The sequence below is a fragment of the Cetorhinus maximus genome, unplaced genomic scaffold (assembly GCF_964194155.1).
Source record: "Cetorhinus maximus unplaced genomic scaffold, sCetMax3.hap1.1 HAP1_SCAFFOLD_468, whole genome shotgun sequence".
NCBI lineage: Eukaryota > Metazoa > Chordata > Chondrichthyes > Lamniformes > Cetorhinidae > Cetorhinus > Cetorhinus maximus.
Window position 1 is genome coordinate 41,563 of NW_027596411.1, and position 21,107 is coordinate 62,669.

The 21,107-nt window shown below is 55.9% G+C and overlaps 1 protein-coding gene across 1 annotated transcript in view; it reads right to left on the bottom strand.

The window, feature by feature from the left end:
- Positions 1-21,107, bottom strand: part of LOC144673792 (EH domain-binding protein 1-like) — a 98,011-nt gene that overhangs the window by 37,413 nt on the left and 39,491 nt on the right. Inside the window, exons 4-9 of the mRNA XM_078535453.1 lie at positions 18,962-19,015; positions 15,815-15,993; positions 14,335-14,477; positions 7,905-7,982; positions 4,379-4,802; positions 2,505-2,973 (exon numbers count right to left, since the gene is read on the bottom strand). Coding sequence (XP_078391579.1) covers positions 2,505-2,973; positions 4,379-4,802; positions 7,905-7,982; positions 14,335-14,477; positions 15,815-15,993; positions 18,962-19,015 — 1,347 coding nt within the window. The remainder of the gene's footprint in view (positions 1-2,504; positions 2,974-4,378; positions 4,803-7,904; positions 7,983-14,334; positions 14,478-15,814; positions 15,994-18,961; positions 19,016-21,107) is intronic.

The window sequence follows — 21,107 nt, forward strand, 5'->3', positions numbered from 1 at the left end:
TGAGGAGGTTCTTCCCGACGTCGCCCCCGAACGGCCTGGCTCGAATTTTAAGGCTCTTCCCCCCACTTTGGTCCTGAACTCCCCCCCCCCGACCTCTCTTCCAACCCACCCCCCCACTTCCTCCGCGACCCTCGAGGGAGTGGGGGGGATACAAGCCGAGGGTGAGAGAGCTGGTGGGGGGGGTGTGGCTGGGCCCAGTCTCGTAGCGGTGAGGCCCCATCGTAACTCTCTGCCACCTCCCGCTGTGTGCCGCTCCACCAGCCCGAGCTTCCCTCCCTTTCCCACTTCCCGCTCTTTCCCGGGACGTGGCCCTCGCCAGCCCCTAATTGCCCCCAAGAGCCTCGCGCCGAGCTGCCTTCCTGAACAGGTTCCCCCGCAACCCAAAAGCCCACCTCAGAGCGCAGTCATAAAGAGTCGACCACATCGCTGTGTGGGGGTCTGGAGTCACGTGTAGGCCCAGACCGGGTAAGGACGGCAGATTTCCCTCCCTAAAGGGGGCATTAATGAACCAGAGGGGTTTTTACAACAACAACCCGGTGATTAATTAATTGAATATAAATTCCACCAGCACTGTCGGAGGGTCAGTACTGAGGGAGTGCTGCACTGTCGGAGGGTCAGTACTGAGGGAGTGCTGCACTGTCGGAGGGTCAGTACTGAGGGAGCGCCGCACTGTCGGAGGGTCAGTACTGAGGGAGCGCCGCACTGTCGGAGGGTCAGTACTGAGGGAGTGCTGCACTGTCGGAGGGTCGGTACTGAGGGAGTGCCGCACTGTCGGAGGGTCGGTACTGAGGGAGTGCCGCACTGTCGGAGGGTCGGTACTGAGGGAGCGCCGCACTGTCGGAGGGTCGGTACTGAGGGAGTGCTGCACTGTCGGAGGGTCGGTACTGAGGGAGTGCTGCACTGTCGGAGGGTCAGTGCTGAGGGAGTGCTGCACTGTCGGAGGGTCAGTACTGAGGGAGTGCTGCACTGTCAGAGGGTCAGTACTGAGGGAGTGCTGCACTGTCAGAGGGTCAGTACTGAGGGAGTGCTGCACTGTCGGAGGGTCAGTACTGAGGGAGTGCTGCACTGTCAGAGGGTCAGTACTGAGGGAGTGCCGCACTGTCAGAGGGTCAGTGCTGAGGGAGTGCCGCACTGTCGGAGGGTCAGTACTGAGGGAGTGCCGCACTGTCGGAGGGTCAGTACTGAGGGAGTGCCGCACTGTCGGAGGGTCAGTACTGAGGGAGTGCCGCACTGTCGGAGGGTCAGTGCTGAGGGAGTGCTGCACTGTCGGAGGGTCAGTACTGAGGGAGTGCTGCACTGTCGGAGGGTCAGTACTGAGGGAGTGCTGCACTGTCGGAGTGTCAGTACTGAGGGAGTGCTGCACTGTCGGAGGGTCAGTACTGAGGGAGTGCTGCACTGTCAGAGGGTCAGTACTGAGGGAGTGCTGCACTGTCAGAGGGTCAGTACTGAGGGAGTGCTGCACTGTCGGAGGGTCAGTACTGAGGGAGTGCTGCACTGTCGGAGGGTCAGTACTGAGGGAGTGCTGCACTGTCAGAGGGTCAGTACTGAGGGAATGCTGCACTGTTGGAGGGTCAGTACTGAGGGAGTGCCGCACTGTCAGAGGGTCAGTACTGAGGGGGCGCTGCACTGTCGGAGGGTCAGTACTGAGGGAGCGCTGCACTGTCGGAGGGTCAGTACTGAGGGAGTGCTGCACTGTCAGAGGGTCAGTACTGAGGGAGTGCTGCACTGTCAGAGGGTCAGTACTGAGGGAGTGCTGCACTGTCAGAGGGTCAGTACTGAGGGAGTGCTGCACTGTCAGAGGGTCAGTGCTGAGGGAGTGCTGCACTGTCGGAGGGTCAGTACTGAGGGAGTGCTGCACTGTCGGAGGGTCAGTACTGAGGGAGTGCTGCACTGTCGGAGGGTCAGTACTGAGGGAGTGCTGCACTGTCGGAGGGTCAGTACTGAGGGAGTGCTGCACTGTCGGAGGGTCAGTACTGGGGGAGTGCTGCACTGTCGGATATGCTGTCTTTCAGATGACACATTAAACCAAGATCCCATCTGCCCTCCCAGCTCCCACGGCCACTATTGGAAGAAGAGCAGTGGTGGCGGGTTGGGGGGTGGGGGGCAAATCTCCCCATGGTCCTGAGGCCAATATTTATCCCGCAGCCACCATCACTGAACACGGACGATCCGGGCCATTATCACGGGCTGCTCTCTGTGGGAGCTTGCTGTGCGCAATATGGCCGCCGCGTCTCCTAGATCAAGACGGCGGCCAGACCGAAAAAGAGGTAAAGCGCTTTGGGACGCCCTGACGTCAGGAAAGGGCGCTACGTAAACACGGTCTTACCCCCGTAGGAAGCCGCAGCTTCCGGGCGCATTCCCGGGATCTCCGGGCGGAAGGACGGGCGGGAATTCCCTTCCTGGGTGGAGGGCGGGCGAGGTCGCGACCTCCCTCCCTCCCACCTCAGGCGGACTGAGAGCTGGGGCGGGTTTACCGGGTGGTGGGGGGAGGGGGAAACACTTACTAACGGGGCTTCTCTGGCCTCCGGCTCGTGGCCCGATCCCGCCGCCTGCGTCTCGAGGGGCAAGGGAGGGGGCGGCGCCCTCCGCTTGGCCCGGACCTCTGGCTCCTTCTGATTGGCCGGCCCTGGTGCCGCCGGCGTGTGCCCCCGGGGCGGCGCCGCCGGGCGCGGGTCGGCCTGCGTCGCCGAGGAACCTGGGATGGACCCCCCGCTGCTGTCTGCGCCCCCCTGGGCGCTCCCTGCCTTGGCCGCCGAGGTTGGCGCTGCCCCCTTGGGGTCAGGCGTCGAGCTCTGGGCACCGGTCAGCGACGTCGATGGCTTGGCGACGTCCGCCCGAGGTCCGGCAGCGCCCGCAGGCGTGGCACTGGGCGAGGCCGTGGGGTCAGTCGGCGCGGACCAACTGTGCTGCCTTTTCTTCAGCCTCGGAGCTGGTAGCGGCTTCTCTCCTGTCGCCCCGTCAGCCTTCACAGAGCTGCAAGTAAAAGGAGAGCGTAGGATGAGCGGTGACCTACGTACAATGGATGTGTCCGACGCCCATTGACCCCAAGCCCCACACCCACTGACCCCGAGCCCCACACCCACTGACCCCGAGCCCCACACCCACCGACCCCGTGCCCCACACCGCTGACCCCGAGCCCCACACCCACTGACCCCGACACCCACACCCGCTGACCCGAGCCCAAAACCCACTGACCCCGAGCCCCACACGCAGTGACTAGAGTCTTAGTAGACAGGGAGAGTCCAGGGTTCCCCTCGCCCGCTGTGTGCAGCTCCCCTACAATCAGTATTTTTTCCTAAACGCCCTGGTGCCTCCTTTGGGAGGTGACTTTCCAGAACACGTGAACAACTGTCGGGGGAGAAATATCACCCGGGGGTTGGGTGTGCTGTTTCACTGGGTGAGGCAGGTTCATGCAGGAGTACAGGTGCTAAACCCAACCTACGAGAGTTGGCAGTTCACTGTGGTTTGACATGCCTGAGTGGGCGGGTTATGCCAATTCAGAGGGCAACTAAGAGTCAATCGTGTTGGGACTGGAGTCTACTACAGGCAAAGACCGGGGAAGTGGGTGGGTGGGGGGCAGATATCTTCCCTGGAGGGCATCAGGAGTATTGTGTCCAGTTCTGGGACCCCACACTTTCGGATCGGAAGAATGCGAAGGCGCTAGAGATTCACCGAGAACAGTTCCAGGGAACGAGGGACGTAGATAGATCGGTGAAATTGGGATCGTTTTCCTCAGGGAGGAGAAGGTGGAGCGGAGATTTGACAGGGTGGGGGGAGGGAGGGGCATTCAAAACCATGAGGGGTCTGGGCAGAGTCAATGGGTGGCAACTGGTGGCACCCCTGGCGGAAGGATCGGGAACGAGAGGGGGCACGGATTGAAGGCGATTGGCAAAGGAACCAAAAGGGGACGTGAGGAGAAACTTTTTCACGCGGCGAGTGATCGGGAGCGGGGAATGCGCCGCCTGGGAACGTGGAGGTTCAGTCGAGGAGGCTTTCGAAGGGGAATCGGATAATTACCCGAAGAGAAAATAATTTGCAGGGCGGAGGGGAATAGGACTGGTGGGGGGGGGGGTGGGAAGCCGGAGGGGGCGAGAGGAGCTGAGTTGGTCTTGCCGAGGGCCGGTATGGACACGACTGGTCGAATGGCCTCCTCCTGCGCTGCCGCCATTTTACAATTCTGTGCTGGACGACAAGTCCGGTCGCGCAAAGGGTCTGATATCGCGAGCGTGGCGCTGACACGACGGTGGGGGACCAGGGGTGCCGGGAGAAGAATTGGGAGTGGGGGTTGTTGGGGGGGTGGGGGTGCAGTCAGGGCAAGTTTGACGCCGATCAGATAGATTCGGTCAGTTGGCCACTTAGCCGAATGCCTCTCACTTACCCATCATCCTTTGCCCCCGTTGTCGGTTGCTCGGCAACAGCAGCGGGGCCTAGCTCCTCAGGCTGGCAGATCAGGCCTGAGGCCACGGGCTCCTCCTCCTCGAAGGGGTTGCTTGGCTCGGCAGCGTTGGCCAGCGCCCGCTGGCTGTCCTGGCCTGGCCTCCGGCCGTCCAAGGGCGGCTTGGCCTCCGGGCCTCCACCTCCGGACGGGGCAGCCGGGCTTTCGCCGACGACGATCGGGGGATGGTGCACACCGCCCCCGCTCTCGCCGCTACGACCCTCCTCTGGCCTCGCTGGTGGGGATTGCTCTTCATTGAAAGGGTTTCCGTGCCTGAGTTGCGGCTTCCGGACGGGGCTGAAGGGGCCTGAACTGGCCGGGGTGACCGCTGACTCGCGTCCTCGCCTGGCATCCATCTTCCATCGACCTAGGCAACATACCACATGGGAATCATTCCCCCGTTACAGAAATGCCTCTCTTACAACTCTAGCTGCTGAATCTGCTATGACCTGTACAAGGCTCTGGTTAGGCCACAACTCGAGTATTGTGTCCAGTTCTGGTCAACGCACTTTAGGGGAAGGATGTGAGGGTCCAAGAGAGGAGATTGACCAGAACGGTCCCAGGGATGAGGGGATTTTAGTGACAGGGGTTAGGGGGTTGGAGAAGCTGGGGTTGTTCTCCTTGGGGCAAAGGAGATTGAGGGGTGAGGGGGATTTGATAGAGGTGGACAAGATGATGACAGGTTTGGATAAGGTAGACAAAGGAAAGCTCTCAGGCTCCCGGACGCGCTGCAGTGAACCCGCTATTCCTCTCACGCACGAGTTAGGGGGCAGGAGTGAGGCCACTCGGCCCCTCGAGCCTGCTCCGCCATTCCATAAGGTCGCGGGCTGATCTGATTGTAACCCTCGACCCCCACATTCCCGCCGACCCCCCGCCCCCCCAATAGCCTTGGACTCCCTTGTCAATCAACAGTCTACCTACCTCAGCCTTAAAAATAGTCAGTGACCCAGCCCCCAGCGCTCTCTGGGGGAGAGAGATCCACAGGCTCACGACCCTCGGAGAAAAAAAAAAATTCCTCCTCATCTCCGTCTTAAACGGGAGTCCCCTTATTTTTAAACTGCGTCCCCGAGTTCTAGTCTCTCCCACGTGGGGGGGAAACAACCTCTCAGCGCCCGCCCTGTCCAGTCCCCTCAGGATCTTATACGTTTCAATAAGGTCGCCTCTCGTTCTTCTAAACTCCAGTGGACACAGGCCCAGCCTTTCCTCATTTCATGACCCCCTCATCCCAGGATTGGCCGACCGAACCTTCTCTGAACTGCCTCCAATGCAATTATGTCCTTTCTTAAGGAAGGAAGGAACTCGGAGCTCGAGTGAGGGCTGACACTCCCTCCACAAGTTCCCACGTAGGACAGACTCCCTCTGGCCTTTCATCGTATCCACTGCCATCCACTGACCTCTAAAACACAGAGCACGATCGCTCAAACACAAGGCCGCACCCTTCAAATCTAAGACGCTGCCATTCGAGTCTCTGATACTCAAATAATAAAAAAAACAGTTAACTGAAAACACGAGGCAAATCTGAATTTACTGCTTCCCCTCAGACTCGCTGAGCGCGAGAGGCCAGAATTGGAGAAGTGCGGAGATCGCGCAGTGTTTTAGGGTTGGAGGCGGGGGGAGGGGGTGCTTACAAAGATGGCAAGAAGCAACATTATTGATGCTACGTCAAGGCAAGTTGTTGTTGTGTTTCGGTGCGTGCTGTTATAGGGTAAGCTCTACCTCAGCACCATCGCTCTTGTCCCCTCCACTACCTTGGACTTGCCAGGTTACTGGTCCGACTTCCTATGTTGGACAAGCAGGAACTTCCTCAAGTTGAGTATTGGGAAGACTTAAGCTATCCTGGTCGTTCTCCACCACTAACCCCAACCCTTTACCACTGACTCCACCTCTCTCTCTCCCTGGCCACTGTCTGAGGCTGAGCCAGACCATCCTTAACCTTTCCATCCTATTTCACTCTGAGCTGAGCTGCTGGCCTCTCCATCACCGTACCATTGGCCGTCTCCGCCATGGCTCAGCTCTTCGGCTGTTGAAACCCTCACCCGTGCCTTGGTTACCTCTGGACTTTGACTATTCCAAAGCACTCCTGACTGACCTCTCACCTTGCAATCTCTGTAAACTGCAGCCCACCCAAAGCTCTGCTGCCTCATGTCCTAACGCAAACATCACATTCTGTTCGCGCCCCTCTGTGCTCGCTGACCCGCATTGGCTCAGGGCCTGGCAACTCCTCCAACGTCACAGTTCTCATCCTTATTTCCAAATCCTTCCTTGGCCTGGCCTCTCCCTCCCTCCACAACCACCTCCGGCCCCCATAACCCTCCGAGGCCCCTGCGCTCTTCCGATTCCGGCCTCTCCAGCCGATTCCGCCATTGGCGGCCGGGCCTTCAGCTGCCTGGGGGGTGGGGCCCCTGAGCTCTGGAATTCCCTCCTTAAACCTCTCCGACTCTCTCTCTCCTCCTTTAAGACGCTCCTTAACACCGGCCCCTTTGACCGAGATTTTGGTCGCCTGTCCCTAAATATCTCCCCATGTGGCTCGGGGTTAGGTATTGTTTGGGTAATGCTCCCGTGGGATGCCTTGCAGTGTTAAACGTGATGCGTCATTGCAAGTAGCGCTTGTGTTGCAGTGTGAGCCATTGGAGTGTAAGGTTTTGTTTTGTCGGGGAGGGAGGTCAGTGTGTGGGGGGCTGTATTTGGTTATGTGTTACCAATAGCCCCCCAAGTTGAAGATTGAAAGCCTCCATTAGAGCACCGCCTACAGGTAGGGCAGGTATTGCAAGCCGAGCGTTGCTTGAGGAGGGGACAAATGTTCTAGACGTCCCCTCTCACCGAGTATCCGTGGGCCATCTGCTGATCATTCACTAAAGTGTGACAAGAGATTGAAGGAACCCAGACAGAAATACATCACGGGGTTAGATACAGCGTAAAGCTCCCTCTACACTGTCCCCATCAAACACTCCCAGGACAGGTACAGCACAGGGTTAGATACAGAGTAAAGCTCCCTCTACACTGTCCCCATCAAACACTCCCAGGACAGGTACAGCACGGGGTTAGATACAGAGTAAAGCTCCCTATACACTGTCCCCATCAAACACTCCCAGGACAGGTACAGCACGGGGTTAGATACAGAGTAAAGCTCCCTCTACACTGTCCCCATCAAACACTCCCAGGACAGGTACAGCACGGGGTTAGATACAGAGTAAATCTCCCTCTACACTGTCCCCATCAAACACTCTGGGGCTTGTGACCCTCCCCAGTAACTGTAACTGGGAGACGCTTGCTTGCGGACGATGCCTACCATGGTTACATAGCTGACGAGTCACCGAGCCGAAATCCCCGGCATTTTGGGGTCAGTCATTGGGGCCTGAAGGGGGGTGGGGTGGGGTGGGGGGGAGGAGATGTGGACCGACGTCGTGGGAAGGGCACATCCGGAATCTGGGAAAAGGCACCCCGGAACGCCGCGCTGTGGAAAACTCACCCGCTGCGCCTTGACTCGTTCCGTCTGCCCCGTAATCCTCCTCCTCCTCCTGCAGCACACCCAGGGGCTCATTGACATCTGGAACACAATGGACACAGAGTTACCGACAGGGGGAGAAATCAGCCAAGACACCAAACCCCCACCCCCCCATCCCCAATTCACGGCCGGGGGAGTTGCCCATCCCGCCTTTCCTACGCTCGACACGGTTCACTGTCTCCGCGAAATGCCAGAGCGACGGAGGCGGGCAAGGGCTGCGCTCTCTGTCTCCCGATCACTGGCTGACAGGTCTTCCCAGAGGTCCTTGCACTTTGACAGGGGCTTTTCAGCACCGCCGTGCATGCTGGGATAGCCCGGCCTCCATCAATGCCTCTCATTCTTTCCTTTTCTCCCTCGCAAAGCTTGCAAATCCCAAACCCGTGAGGGAGACAGAGGGAGAGAGAGAGAGAGGGAGAGAGAGGGAGAGAGGGAGAGAGGGAGAGGGAGCGAGAGAGAGAGAGAGGGAGAGAGAGAGAGGGAGAGAGAGAGAGGGAGGGAGAGAGAGAGAGAGAGAGGGAGAGAGACAGATAGAGAGAGAGAGAGGGAGAGGGAGGGAGAGAGGGAGAGGGAGAGAGGGAGGGAGAGAGGGGGAGAGAGAGAGAGAGAGGGAGAGAGACAGATAGAGAGAGAGAGAGGGAGAGAGTGAGAGAGAGAGGGAGGGAGAGAGAGATTGAGAGGGAGAGAGAGAGAGGGAGAGAGACAGATAGAGAGAGAGGGAGAGAGTGAGGGAGTGAGAGTGAGAGTGGGAGTGGGAGTGGGAGTGGGAGTGGGAGGGGGAGTGGGAGGGGGAAGGGGAGGGGGAGGGGGAGGGAGAGGGAGAGGGGGAGGGAGAGAGATAGAGAGGGAAAGAGCGAGAGGGAGAAAGAGAGAGCGAGAGGGAGGGAGAGAGAGGGAAAGAGAAATAATTGGGTAAAAGAGTTGGGAATCTGTGAGGGGGAAACAAACATCAGGATAAGAAAGAGAATGTGAGTGGAAGAGTTTGAGAGGGACGCGATCAGTGCCTCTGATGGTCCTTGTTCCAGTTCAGTCGAAGGTGAGATTGAGAAAGATGTTTTGTGCACAATAACGTTCTGACATCCAACAAATCTCACGTGGGACCTCATCTTTATATTGTCAAAAGCAAGTTAATTACCCACCCTCCAGTATTCTACCCCCGCGCCCTCCCTCTCCCTCACAACTGAGATGACCCCACATGTGATGGAAGTATCTCACCCCCTCCTCACCCATGCGCTGACCACCCCCGCACCCCCTCCCCAAAACACTGCCAACCCGCCTGGCAGGGCGGGTCCACCAATTGGAAACCATGTCAGCAGCACACGTGCAATGAGCATGCACGGTCCCAGCATGCAGCTTTCACATTCCCCACCACACCCCCACTCTCCCATCTACCCCCCTCCCCCACGCACCCACCCCCCCCGCCCCCCCCAACCACCACCCACCTTCCCACCTCGTTCAGTCATTCACTTGCAACACCCCCAAGGCGTTCCACAGGAGCGGAGCAAAGGAAAAGCATAGAGCGTCGGCATGGTTACAGCACCCGGGCAACGGAGTCGGCATTTAACACTTAACAACTGGGGTGGGGGGTGGGGGTGGGGGATGGGATTGTCCGGCCTGTGATTACTTCGGTATCCTCCCCGGTGATTAGCTCAGCGAGTCTGCCTTCTCCCCACGATCAACTCACAACCGATTTCGGCCGGGGAGCGCGGGTCAGTGAATCACGTGCGGGGCTGCGATGCTGCCCAAGTTGAATAGCTGGCCGCCTACCATCCACGTGAAAGGCTGAGTGAGGCACCAGGGTGTTCACCAGCCCGTTTAGAATCGCACCTCTCAGCGTGTCAGCGCCTCTAAGAAAATAGGAGCAAAAGCTGGGGGGAAACGCCATTATCCGGAGAATAAAATAATAGGGTTTGTTCAGATAGGGGCAGTATTCCGGAGAATAAGGTAGCGGGGCTGGTTTATAGAGGGGCAGTAATCAGCGCATTACGGTAATGAGATAGTCAGATAGGGCAGTTGTCAGCGAATTAGGGTAAGTGGGGCAGTTTAGACAGGGCAGTAATCCCTGTATTACGGTTATGGGGGTAGGTTAGATGGGGGCAGTCATCCCTGTATTACGGTTATGGGGAGTAGTAGGTTAGGTGGGGGCAGTAATCCCTGTATTACGGTTATAGGGGTAGGTTAGGTGGGGGCTGTAATCCCTATATTATGGCTATTGGGTGGTAGGTTAGATGGGGGCAGTAATCCTTGTATTACGGTTATGGGGGTAGTTTAGGTGGGGGCAGTAATCCCTGTATTACGGTTATGGGGGTAGGTTAGGCGGGGGCAGTAATCCCTGTATTATGGTTATGGGGCTAGGTTAGGTGGGCACAGTAATCCCTGTATTACGGTTATGGGGGGTAGTTTAGGTGGGGGCAGTAATCCCTGTATTACGGTTATTGGGGGTAGTTTAGGTGGGGGCAGTAATCCCTGTATTACGGTTATGGGGGGTAGTTTAGGTGGGGGCAGTAATCCCTGTATTACGGTTATGGGGGTAGGTTAGATGGGGGCAGTAATCCCTGTATTATGGTTATGGGGGTAGGTTAGATGGGGGCAGTAATCCCTGTATTATGGTTATGGGGTAGGTTAGATGGGGGCAGTAATCCCTGTATTACGGTTATGGGGATAGGTTAGATGGGGGCAGTAATCCCTGTATTACGGTGATGGGGGTAGGTTAGGTGGGGACAGTAATCCCTGTATTACGGTTATGGGGGTAGGATAGATGGGGGCAGTATTCCCTGTATTACGGTTATTGAGGGTGGGTAAGGTGGGGGCAGTAATCCCTGTATTACGGTTATGGGGGTTGGAAAGGTGGGGGCAGTAATCCCTGTATTACGGTTATGGGGGTAGGTTAGGTGTGGGCAGTAATCCCTGTATTACGGTAGCAGGACAATAGTTAATCACCTGGGCCATGTCTTTGTACAAACATTGCGAAAATGAGCAAAACACGGCGTTCCCAAACACACGGAGCGGATCACTTTCAGCAGCTGGATCCGGATCACTCGGAAAGCCTGGAGTGGGTACATCGGGTTGAGGGTTGGGTGACCGGGGAGGGGGGCTGGCGGGTTAGTGGCACTCAATGCACAGCAAGCTTCACCACAACAATGACCCACCTCTCAGCTGCTCCGTGTTAAAGAGAAACTTAAACCCTGCGACAGAACGAGAAAGGGAGTGCTCAGGAAAAAGGTTAAGTGGCAGAGTGGAAAGTGCAGAAGGTCACAGGTCGCTCAGTCTTCCAGGAGGCAGTCATTATATCCACAGCATTCCCAAATTCCCGATTTTTGAGCCCTTCACCAAGATGAAGTGGGTCATAATAACCAACCTCCACCGCGCTCAGGTTACTTATGGCTGGGTTAGCATAAGATCATTTGAAGTAGGAGCAGGGGTAGGCCATTCAGCCCATCGAGACTTCAATAAGATCATGACCGATCTGATTGTGGCCTGAACTCCACGTTCCCCTGCCTGTCCCCCCCATAACCCTCAACCCCCTTGTCGATCAAAAACCCGTCTAACCCAGCCCTCGCTGCTCTCTGGGTGAGAGAGCCTCAAAGGCTAATGACCCTTTGAGAGAAGAAATTCCTCCTCATCTCAGTCGACCCCTGACCTTAAAACTCTGCCCCACCTCCCCCCAGTTCTAGATTCTCCCACAAAGAGGAAACATCCTCTCGGCTATCCACCCTTGTCAAGCCCCCTCAGAGTCTTGCATGTTTCAATGGGGGGTAACTCCAATGAGTATAGGCCCAACCTTTCCTCACAAGACAAACCCTTCATCCCAGGAATTAGCCTAGTGAACCTTCTCTGAACTGCCTCCAAAACTGTTTACAGTACTCCAGGTGCGGTTTCGCCAACAATGTACAATTGTAGCAAGATTTCCCTACTCATACTCCATTCCCCTTGAAATGAAGGGCCATATGGTATTCCAGATGAGGGTCTAACCAATAGCCTGCATAGTAACATGACTACAACTGCGGGGATCTGCCAATCCTGCCAAGCTGGCCGCCAACCCCCACAAGGTGGCCGCCAATCCACACAGGGTGGCCGCCAATCCACACAACGTGGCCGCTAACCCACACAAGGTGGCCGCCAATCCACACAAGGTGGCCACCAATCCACACAAGGTGGCCGCCAATCCACACAAGGTGGCCACCAACCCACACAAGGTGGCCGCCAATCCAAACAAGGTGGCTGCCAATCCAAACAAGGTGGCTATCAATCCAAACAAGATGGTTGCCAATCCAACCAAGATGGCCAACAATCCAAACAAGATGGTCGCCAATCCAACCAAGATGGCCACCAATCCAAACAAGATGGTCGCCAATCCAACCAAGATGGCCACCAATCCAAACAAGATTGTTGCCAATCCAACCAAGATGGCCACCAATCCAACCAAGTTGGTCGCCAATCCAACCAAGATGGCTACCAATCCAAACAAGATGGTCACCAATCCAACCAAGATCGCCACCAATCTAAACAAGATGGCTGCCAATCCAAACAAGATGGTCGCCAATCCAAACAAGATGGTCGCCAATCCAACCAAGATGGCCACCAATCCAAACAAGAAGGTTGCCAATCCAACCAAGATGGCCACCAATCCAAACAAGATGGTCACCAATAGGTACCGTGGGATTTTTAAGCAATAAGAGGCAGACGAGCGCCTCAGTTTAACGTCCCATCTGAGGACTGGAATCTAGAATCTAGACAAGATGGCCACCGACCCAGACAAGGTGGATACCCTTCCCGACAAGTACAGGGCGTATGCCAGTTCGTCCTGGGAGTTGCTGCCTCAAACTCCACCCAGACTCCTCCAAGCTCCTTAAATCTCCCTGTACTTGGCAGGCACTTTAAAAATTGAAAACAGACAGCAGGGGTGGGGGAGGGGGAGGGGAAGTGAAATCGGAGCAGAGGCATGGATGGCTGCTGGAGGGGTTGAGGTTCGGGAGGGTGTCAGGGTATTGGGGGAGTAGCCAGGTAGCTATGGTATCTTCAGAGCTTGGCATTAATGCGCCCCCTCCACCCGACCCTTGGCCTTACTGATACCCCTCGAGGGTTTGAGCCCCACAATCTAAGCTAAGACTCCCAGTGCCAGTACCGAGGCGCCGTCTTGCAGATGAGACGCTAAATCGAGGCCCCTGTCTGCCCTCGCTGGTGGGCGTAAGAGATCCCACGGCCGCTATTTGGAAGGAGAGAGGGAGGGGTTGAGGGTCGAGGGAGTTCTTCCCGGGGTCCTGGGCCCAATATTCATCCCTCAACCGACACCGCAGGTAACCTGATGATCTGGGTCGTTACCATCCTGCTGTTTTTGGGATCGAGCTGTGCGCAAACCGGAAGCTGCGCTACCGACGTGACACGCTTCGCCAAGTATTTCATTGGCTGCGAAGCGCTTTGGGACAGCCTGAGGATGGGAAAGGCGCTATAGAATTGCAAGTCTTTCTTTCTGTGCCCGTAAGTTCCAGCTTTGTTAATCCTTCCTCGCGACCCGGTCTCTCTGGCACGATATTCACAGGAATTACGCCCTCAGTCCGACGCAACGAGACCTTAAGCCAGACGAGAAACAAAAATAAAATAGCTCCCCACCACCCCGAACATTGGAATACTCGACCAGCAAAACTGACCGGGGCTTCAGGTTAGTGCATATGTGAAAAAGGAGGCCGATAGCTACCAGATTAGGACGGGATCGTCAATAAAAAACACCGAAGGGCTGAGTGTGGTGACGCCACGAGTCGTGGCCAGTTTGGAGAGGATTGGGCAATATCCTCGCCCATCGTGGCTGGAGATCGCACGGCTGTAAGGGACAGGGATCGAATTTACCCACATAATTCACGTTACGCTTTTGTCCTCCACTGACTCTATTTTAACCGGAAAAATAGCCCTGCTTTTATCGGGAGAAGTCGCTGTAGCTTTGGTCATGAGCTCTGTTTGCTGCAGTCCACTGCTTAAATAGACTCTGTAGACTGTTTGCTGTAGCTGAGTGCTTAACTAGACTCTGTAGACTGTTGGCTGTAGTCCACTGCTTAAATAGACTCTGTAGACTGTTTTCTGTAGCTGAGTGCTTAACTAGACTCTGTAGACTGTTGGCTGTAGTCCACTGCTTAAATAGACTCTGTAGACTGTTGCTGTAGCTGAGTGCTTAACTAGACTCTGTAGACTGTTGGCTGTAGTCCACTGCTTAAATAGACTCTGTAGACTGTTTGCTGTAGCTGAGTGCTTAACTAGACTCTGTAGACTGTTTGCTGTAGTCCACTGCTTAAATAGACTCTGTAGACTGTTTGCTGTAGCTGACTGCTTAAGAACATGAGAACAGCGGACTGAAACCATAGGGGTTTGAGTAAGTAGTCGAGACCCAGACTAATATCTCGCTCACCTTTCATCCTGCTCGCCTTGTCTTCCTGCCGCAACTTCTTCTCATCTCCCTCCTCATCGCTCTCCTCAGCAAAGTCGTCCAAGTTGCCGATATCGGCCTGTTTCACGCTCATAAGGCTCGCCAGACTCTGCATGTCCTCGTCCCTATGTGGGATAAAGCAGGGGGGAGGGGGTAACAGTGCAGTTCAGAGTGAAGAAGACCCAAGTTGAATAAGAGCAAGGCGGACACAAGGTTAAGGTAAGGCGACCGGCACATCCCTCTCTACAGCAGCTCCCTCATTACAGCAGACAATTGCACTCCATATAACCCCAGGGATTTGCCTTCTTTTGCCGTGTGCCAGTTGTGGCTCAGTGGGTGCCAGCCTCTCTCAATGTTCAGCTAGAAGGGTTGGGTTCGATGCCCACTCCAGAGGTCGCAGCACAAAATCAAGGCCAAAACTCCCAGTGTCGGAGGGTCAGTACTGAGGGAGTGCTGCACTGTCGGAGGGTCAGTACTGAGGGAGTGCTGCACTGTCGGAGGGTCAGTACTGAGGGAGTGCTGCACTGTCGGAGGGTCAGTACTGAGGGAGTGCTGCACTGTCGGAGGGTCAGTACTGAGGGAGCGCTGCACTGTCAGAGGGTCAGTACTGAGGGAGTGCTGCACTGTTGGAGGGTCAGTACTGAGGGAGCGCCGCACTGTCGGAGGGTCAGTACTGAGGGAGTGCTGCACTGTCGGAGGGTCAGTACTGAGGGAGTGCTGCACTGTCGGAGGGTCAGTACTGAGGGAGTGCTGCACTGTCGGAGGGTCAGTACTGAGGGAGCGCTGCACTGTCGGAGGGTCAGTACTGAGGGAGTGCCGCACTGTTGGAGGGTCAATACTGAGGGAGAGCTGCACTGTCGGAGGGTCAGTACTGAGGGAGTGCTGCACTGTTGGAGGGTCAGTACTGAGGGAGTGCTGCACTGTCGGAAGGTCAGTACTGAGGGATGCTGCACTGTCAGAGGGTCAGTACTGAGGGAGTGCTGCACTGTCGGAGGGTCAGTACTGAGGGAGTGCTGCACTGTCGGAGGGTCAGTACTGAGGGAGTGCTGCACTGTCGGAGGGTCAGTACTGAGGGAGTGCTGCACTGTTGGAGGGTCAGTACTGAGGGAGTGCTGCACTGTCAGAGGGTCAGTACTGAGGGAGTGCTGCACTGTTGGAGGGTCAGTACTGAGGGAGTGCTGCACTGTTGGAGGGTCAGTGCTGAGGAATGTGTGAAATGGTGGCTAAATATCAGCGCAACGAACAATAACCACCTCGGCACTGCTCATTCCCCCCCCTCCCCCTCCATCCCGAGCTGATCGACAGGAGCGCGAGTGTCTGAACCTGAGGCTGGGTGGGAGGAACGAGTGTGGGGGGGAGGAACGAGGGTGGGTGGAGGGGGTTACGGTTGGGGAGGGGGGTGAGAGGAGGAGTGGGGGGCACCGAGCCTCGAGCGGAGGGAGAGTGAAAGCCGGAGACTCACGTTGCCCGTCCCTCACGGAGGAAGACGCAGGAGAGGGAGAACTGCAGTGTGGCGCACACCACCTTGACCGAGAGGGGCTTGAGCTTCAGCTTGACGTCGGTCACCGTGGGCATCGGGCTGGCATATTTCTTCATGTTGATGTCCGCGGAGGCCAGGACCTTGCGATGGCCTTTGGTTTCCTGAGGAGGAGGGAACCCCGCACGTTTTACCGGGTGGATAACAACTCGCCCGCGGCCTGGCCCGGCCCTCACTCCCTCGGGACCCCTCCGGCCTGTGAGGCCTCCCCACTTTCTCACAGCCTCCCAAAGTACCTCACAGCCAATGGGGATTTAATTAACGCCTGCAGTCAGGGCCTCGCTGGCTGGGCCCAGCATTTATTGCCCATCCCTAATTGCCCCCTTGAGAAGGTGGGGGTGAGCCGCCTTCTTGAGCCGCTGCAGTCCCTGTGGTGTAGGTACACCCACAGCGCTGTTAGGGAGGGAGTTCCAGGATTTTGACCCAGCGACAGTGAAGGAACGGCCGATATATTTCCAAGTCAGGATGGTGAGAGGCTCGGAGGGGAACTTGCAGGTGGTGGTGTTCCCATGTGTCTACCAATCTTGTCCTTCTAGGTGATAGGGTTGTGGGTTTGGAAGGTGCTGTCGAAGGAGCCTTGGTGAGTTGCTGCAGTGCATCTTGTAGATGGTACACACACTGCTGCTACTGTGCGTCGGTGGTGGAGGGAGTGAATGTTTGTGGATGGGGTGCCAATCAAGCGGCTGCTTTGCCCTGGGCCAAACACGTCAGTCAGGTAAATAAATGGTTAACTAAGCTTGACTTATGTTGTTTAAGGGATATTTGTTGGCCAGGACACCAGTAGAACTGGTTTGTTGATGTTTTTTTGGGAAAAAAAGACTGCTTCCTCTCCCAGAGCCAGGCCAACACGTGACTCTAGCCTGAGCCTGTACTTCACGTTAATGCAACAATGAATATCTACACTGTCATCTCCACCCACAGTGAGATTGCAGAGATACAGTATTGTTCATAAGCAGGAGTTCTGTGTCTGCTGTGCTGCACAGGGAAGCACTCACAGCGCTGAGTGACTTGGGTCGATACTGAGGGAGCGCTGCACTGTTAGTGGGTCAGGACTGAGGGAGTGCTGCACTGTCGGAGGGTCAGTACTGAGGGAGTGCTGCACTGTCGGAGGGTCAGTACTGAGGGAGAGCTGCACTGTCGGAGGGACAGGACTGAGGGAGTGCTGCACTGTTGGAGGGTCAGTACTGAGGGAGTGCTGCACTGTCGGAGGGTCAGTACTGAGGGAGGACTGCACTGTCGGAGGGTCAGTACTGAGGGAGTGCTGCACTGTCGGAGGGTCAGTACTGAGGGAGTGCTGCACTGTCGGAGGGTCAGTACTGAGGGAGAGCTGCACTGTCAGAGGGACAGTACTGAGGGAGCGCCACACTGTCAGAGGGTCAGTACTGAGGGAGTGCTGCACTGTCAGAGGGTCAGTACTGAGGGAGTGCTGCACTGTTGGAGGGTCAGTACTGAGGGAGTGCTGCACTGTCAGAGGGTCAGTACTGAGGGAGTGCTGCAGTGTCGGAGGGTCAGTACTGAGGGAGTGCTGCACTGTCGGAGGGTCAGTACTGAGGGAGTGCTGCACTGTCGGAGGGTCAGAACTGAGGGAGTGCTGCACTGTCAGAGGGTCAGTACTGAGGGAGCGCCGCACTGTCAGAGGGTCAGTCGTGGCGGAGAACTGAACTTACTTGGATGAGATGTTCAACGAAGACCCCTTCTGCCCTCTGAGGGGAACAGTAAAGATGCTGTGGCAGGGGTTAGGAGTGGACGTGGGTTTGGGGATTTGGGGTGGGTCTGGAGGTGGGGGTGGGGTTGGGTTGCAGGCGGTGCGTGGAGGTGGGGGGGAGTCCGCCCCAGATTCCTGGGTTCGATATTGATCCCTCGACCAACATCAGTAAAACAGACGACCTGGGTCATTAAAAGCTGTTGTTTTTTTTGTGGGATCTTGCTGTGCGAAATTGGCTGGTGCTTTCCCTCCACGACAACAGTGACTACATGTCCAAAAAAGTGACTTCCCTGGCTGAGAAGCACTTTGGGGCGGCCCGAGGTGGGGAAAGGAGCTACAGAAATGCACACAGGCTACTTTTCTTTAGAGTGGCGGATGCTCGTAAATTCCTGCCTCCGCCCTTCGATGGAAGGTACGGGTCGGGGGATCGAGTTGGAAACAAATGGGGGATTTCCACCTCTGCGCTTGATGGCCCCGATGCACCGAAGTCCGCCGGACGTGTGGTGGACTTGAGACTTTGCCTTTAGTTTGCCAGTTCAATCAGGGGAGAGGGTCCCACTGTTAACTCTTCAGGCGTTGTTGAGACTCTGACCTTTGTCCGGGCACTGAGATCAAATCTGGATCCACCATCACGGAATCGCACAGCACAGGTGGAGGCCATTCGGCCCATCGCGCTCTTGCTGGCTCTCGGAAAGAGCTCTCTTATTAGTACCTCCCTCCCTCCTCCCCCTCCGCTCTTTCCCTTTAGCTCTGTAAACGTTTCCCCATCAAGTGTTTAGCCAATTCTCCTTCTGGAAAGTTCCGACTGAATCTGCTTCCGCCGCCCTTCAGATCACAACCACTCGCTGCGTAAATAAAATTCTCCTCATCTCCCCCCCTCTCTGGTTCTTTTCCCGATTCTCTTCAATCTGTGTCCCCCTCTGGTTACCGACCCTCCTGCCACTGGGAAACAGTCTCTCCTTATTTACTCTGTCCAAACCCCCCTCATGATGTCGAACGCCCCGATTAAATCACCCCCCTTAACCTTCTCCGCTCTGAGGAGAACAATCCCGGCTTCTCCAGTCCCTCCACGTGAACTGAAGTCCCCTCGTCCCAGGTCCCGTTGGGGTAAATCTCCCTCCGCACCCTCTCCGAGCGCTGGGGGTGTACCTACACCACAGGGACTGCAGCGGTTCAAGGAGTCAGCTCACCCACCACCACCTTCTCAAGGGGGCAATTAGGGACGGGGCGATAAATGCTGGGCCCGGCCAGCGACGCCCACATCCTGTGAATGAATAACAAACCCTCTCCAAGGCTATGACGTCCTTGCTAAAGTGCGGTGCCCAGAATTGGACAGAGTACAATATTTTAATTAAAGTGCGTCTTACGTTTTCTATTACAAAGGTCCATTCCTTGTCTTCAAATTCTTCAACCAGGGGGTCCTAAAAATAGAAACAACAAGTCAGGGTGAGGTGCACATGATTCTTTAAGAAAAAATGCACATTTCCGGAGCAAGGGATTGGCCGCTGACCCTTCACCTTTGGGGTCAAAGGCGAGCCAAACCGACATCCCACTGGACCCAGTGTCTGAGGGCCAAGTACGACTTGGGAGAGTTGAAGGCCAGTCACGGGAGCCTGTGGGCCCACAAATTATAACTGCCCCATCAGTGAGGAGCTCAGCAAGAGAGGGCACGAGATGGCGGCCAGGAGAATGGAACACTGTCACTCCAATACAGCATGGGGCCTTCTACTGAGGACAGGAATATTGTTGTAGCAGTGTAAGGGGTGCATTACTCTGTATCTAGCCCCGTGATGTACCTGCCCTGGGAGTGTTTGATGGGGACAGTGTAGAGGGAGCTTTACTCTGTATCTAGCCCCGTGATGTACCTGCCCTGGGAGTGTTTGATGGGGACAGTGTAGAGGGAGCTTTACTCTGTATCTAACCCCGTGCTGTACCTGTCCTGGGAGTGTTTGATGGGGACAGTGTAGAGGGAGCTTTACTCTATATCTAACCCGGTGCTGTACCTGCCCTGGGAGTGTTTGATGGGGACAGTGTAGAGGGAGCTTTACTCTATATCTAACCCCGTGCTGTACCTGTCCTGGGAGTGTTTGATGGGGACAGTGTAGAGGGAGCTTTACTCTGTATCTAACCATGTGCTGTACCTGTCCTGGGAGTGTTTGATGGGGATAGTGTAGAGGGAGCTTTACTCTGTATCTAACCCCGTGCTGTACCTGCCCTGGGAGTGTTTGATGGGGACAGTGTAGAGGGAGCTTTACTCTGTATCTAACCCCGTGGTGTACCTGTCCTGGGAGTGTTTGATGGGGTGAGTGTAGATGGAGCTTTACTCTGTATCTAACCCCGTGCTGTACCTGTCCTGGGAGTGTTTGATGGGGACAGTGTAGAGGGAGCTTTACTCTGTATCTAACCCCGTGCTGTACCTGCCCTGGGAGTGTTTGATGGGGACAGTGTAGAGGGAGCTTTACTCTGTATCTAACCCCGTGGTGTACCTGTCCTGGGAGTGTTTGATGGGGTGAGTGTAGATGGAGCTTTACTCTGTATCTAACCCCGTGCTGTACCTGTCCTGGGAGTGTTTGATGGGGTCAGTGTAGAGGGAGCTTTACTCTGTATCTAACCCCGTGCTGTATCTGTCCTGGGAGTGTTTGATGGGGACAGTGTAGAGGGGGCATTACTCTGTATCCAACCCCGTGTTGTACCTGTCCTGGGAGGGTTTGATGGGGACAGTGTAGAGGGAGCTTTACTCTGTATCTAACCCCATGCTGTACCTGTCCTGGGAGTGTTTGATGGGGACAGTGTAGAGGGAGCTTTACTCTGTATCTAACCCCGTGCTGTACCTGCCCTGGGAGTGTTTGATGGGGCAGTGTAGAGGGGGCTTTACTCTGTATCTAACCCCGTGCTGTACCTGTCCTGGGAGTGTTTGTTGGGGACAGTGTAGAGGGAGATTTACTCTGTATCTAACCCCGTGCTGTACCTGCCCTGGGAGTGTTTGATGGGGACAGTGTAGAGGAAGCTTTACTCTGTATCTAACCCCGTGGTGTACCTGTCCTGGGAGTGTTTGATGGGGACAGTGTAGAGGGAGCTTTACTCTGTATCTAACCCCGTGCTGTACCTGTCCTGGGAGTGTTTGATGGGGACAGTGTAGAGGGAGCTTTACTCTGTATCTAACCCCATGCTGTACCTGTCCTGGGAGTGTTTGATGGGGACAGTGTAGAGCGAGCTTTACTCTGTATCTAACCCCGTGCTGTACCTGTCCTGGGAGTGTTTGATGGGGACAGTGTAGAGGGAGCTTTACTCTGTATCTAACCCCATGCTGTACCTGCCCTGGGAGTGTTTGATGGGGACAGTGTAGAGGGAGCTTTACTCTGTATCTAACCCCGTGCTGTACCTGTCCTGGGAGTGTTTGATGGGGACAGTGTAGAGGGAGCTTTACTCTGTATCTAACCCTGTGCTGTACCTGTCCTGGGAGTGTTTGATGGGAGAGGTATGTTACCTCAATAAAGGTGAAAGGTTATTCAG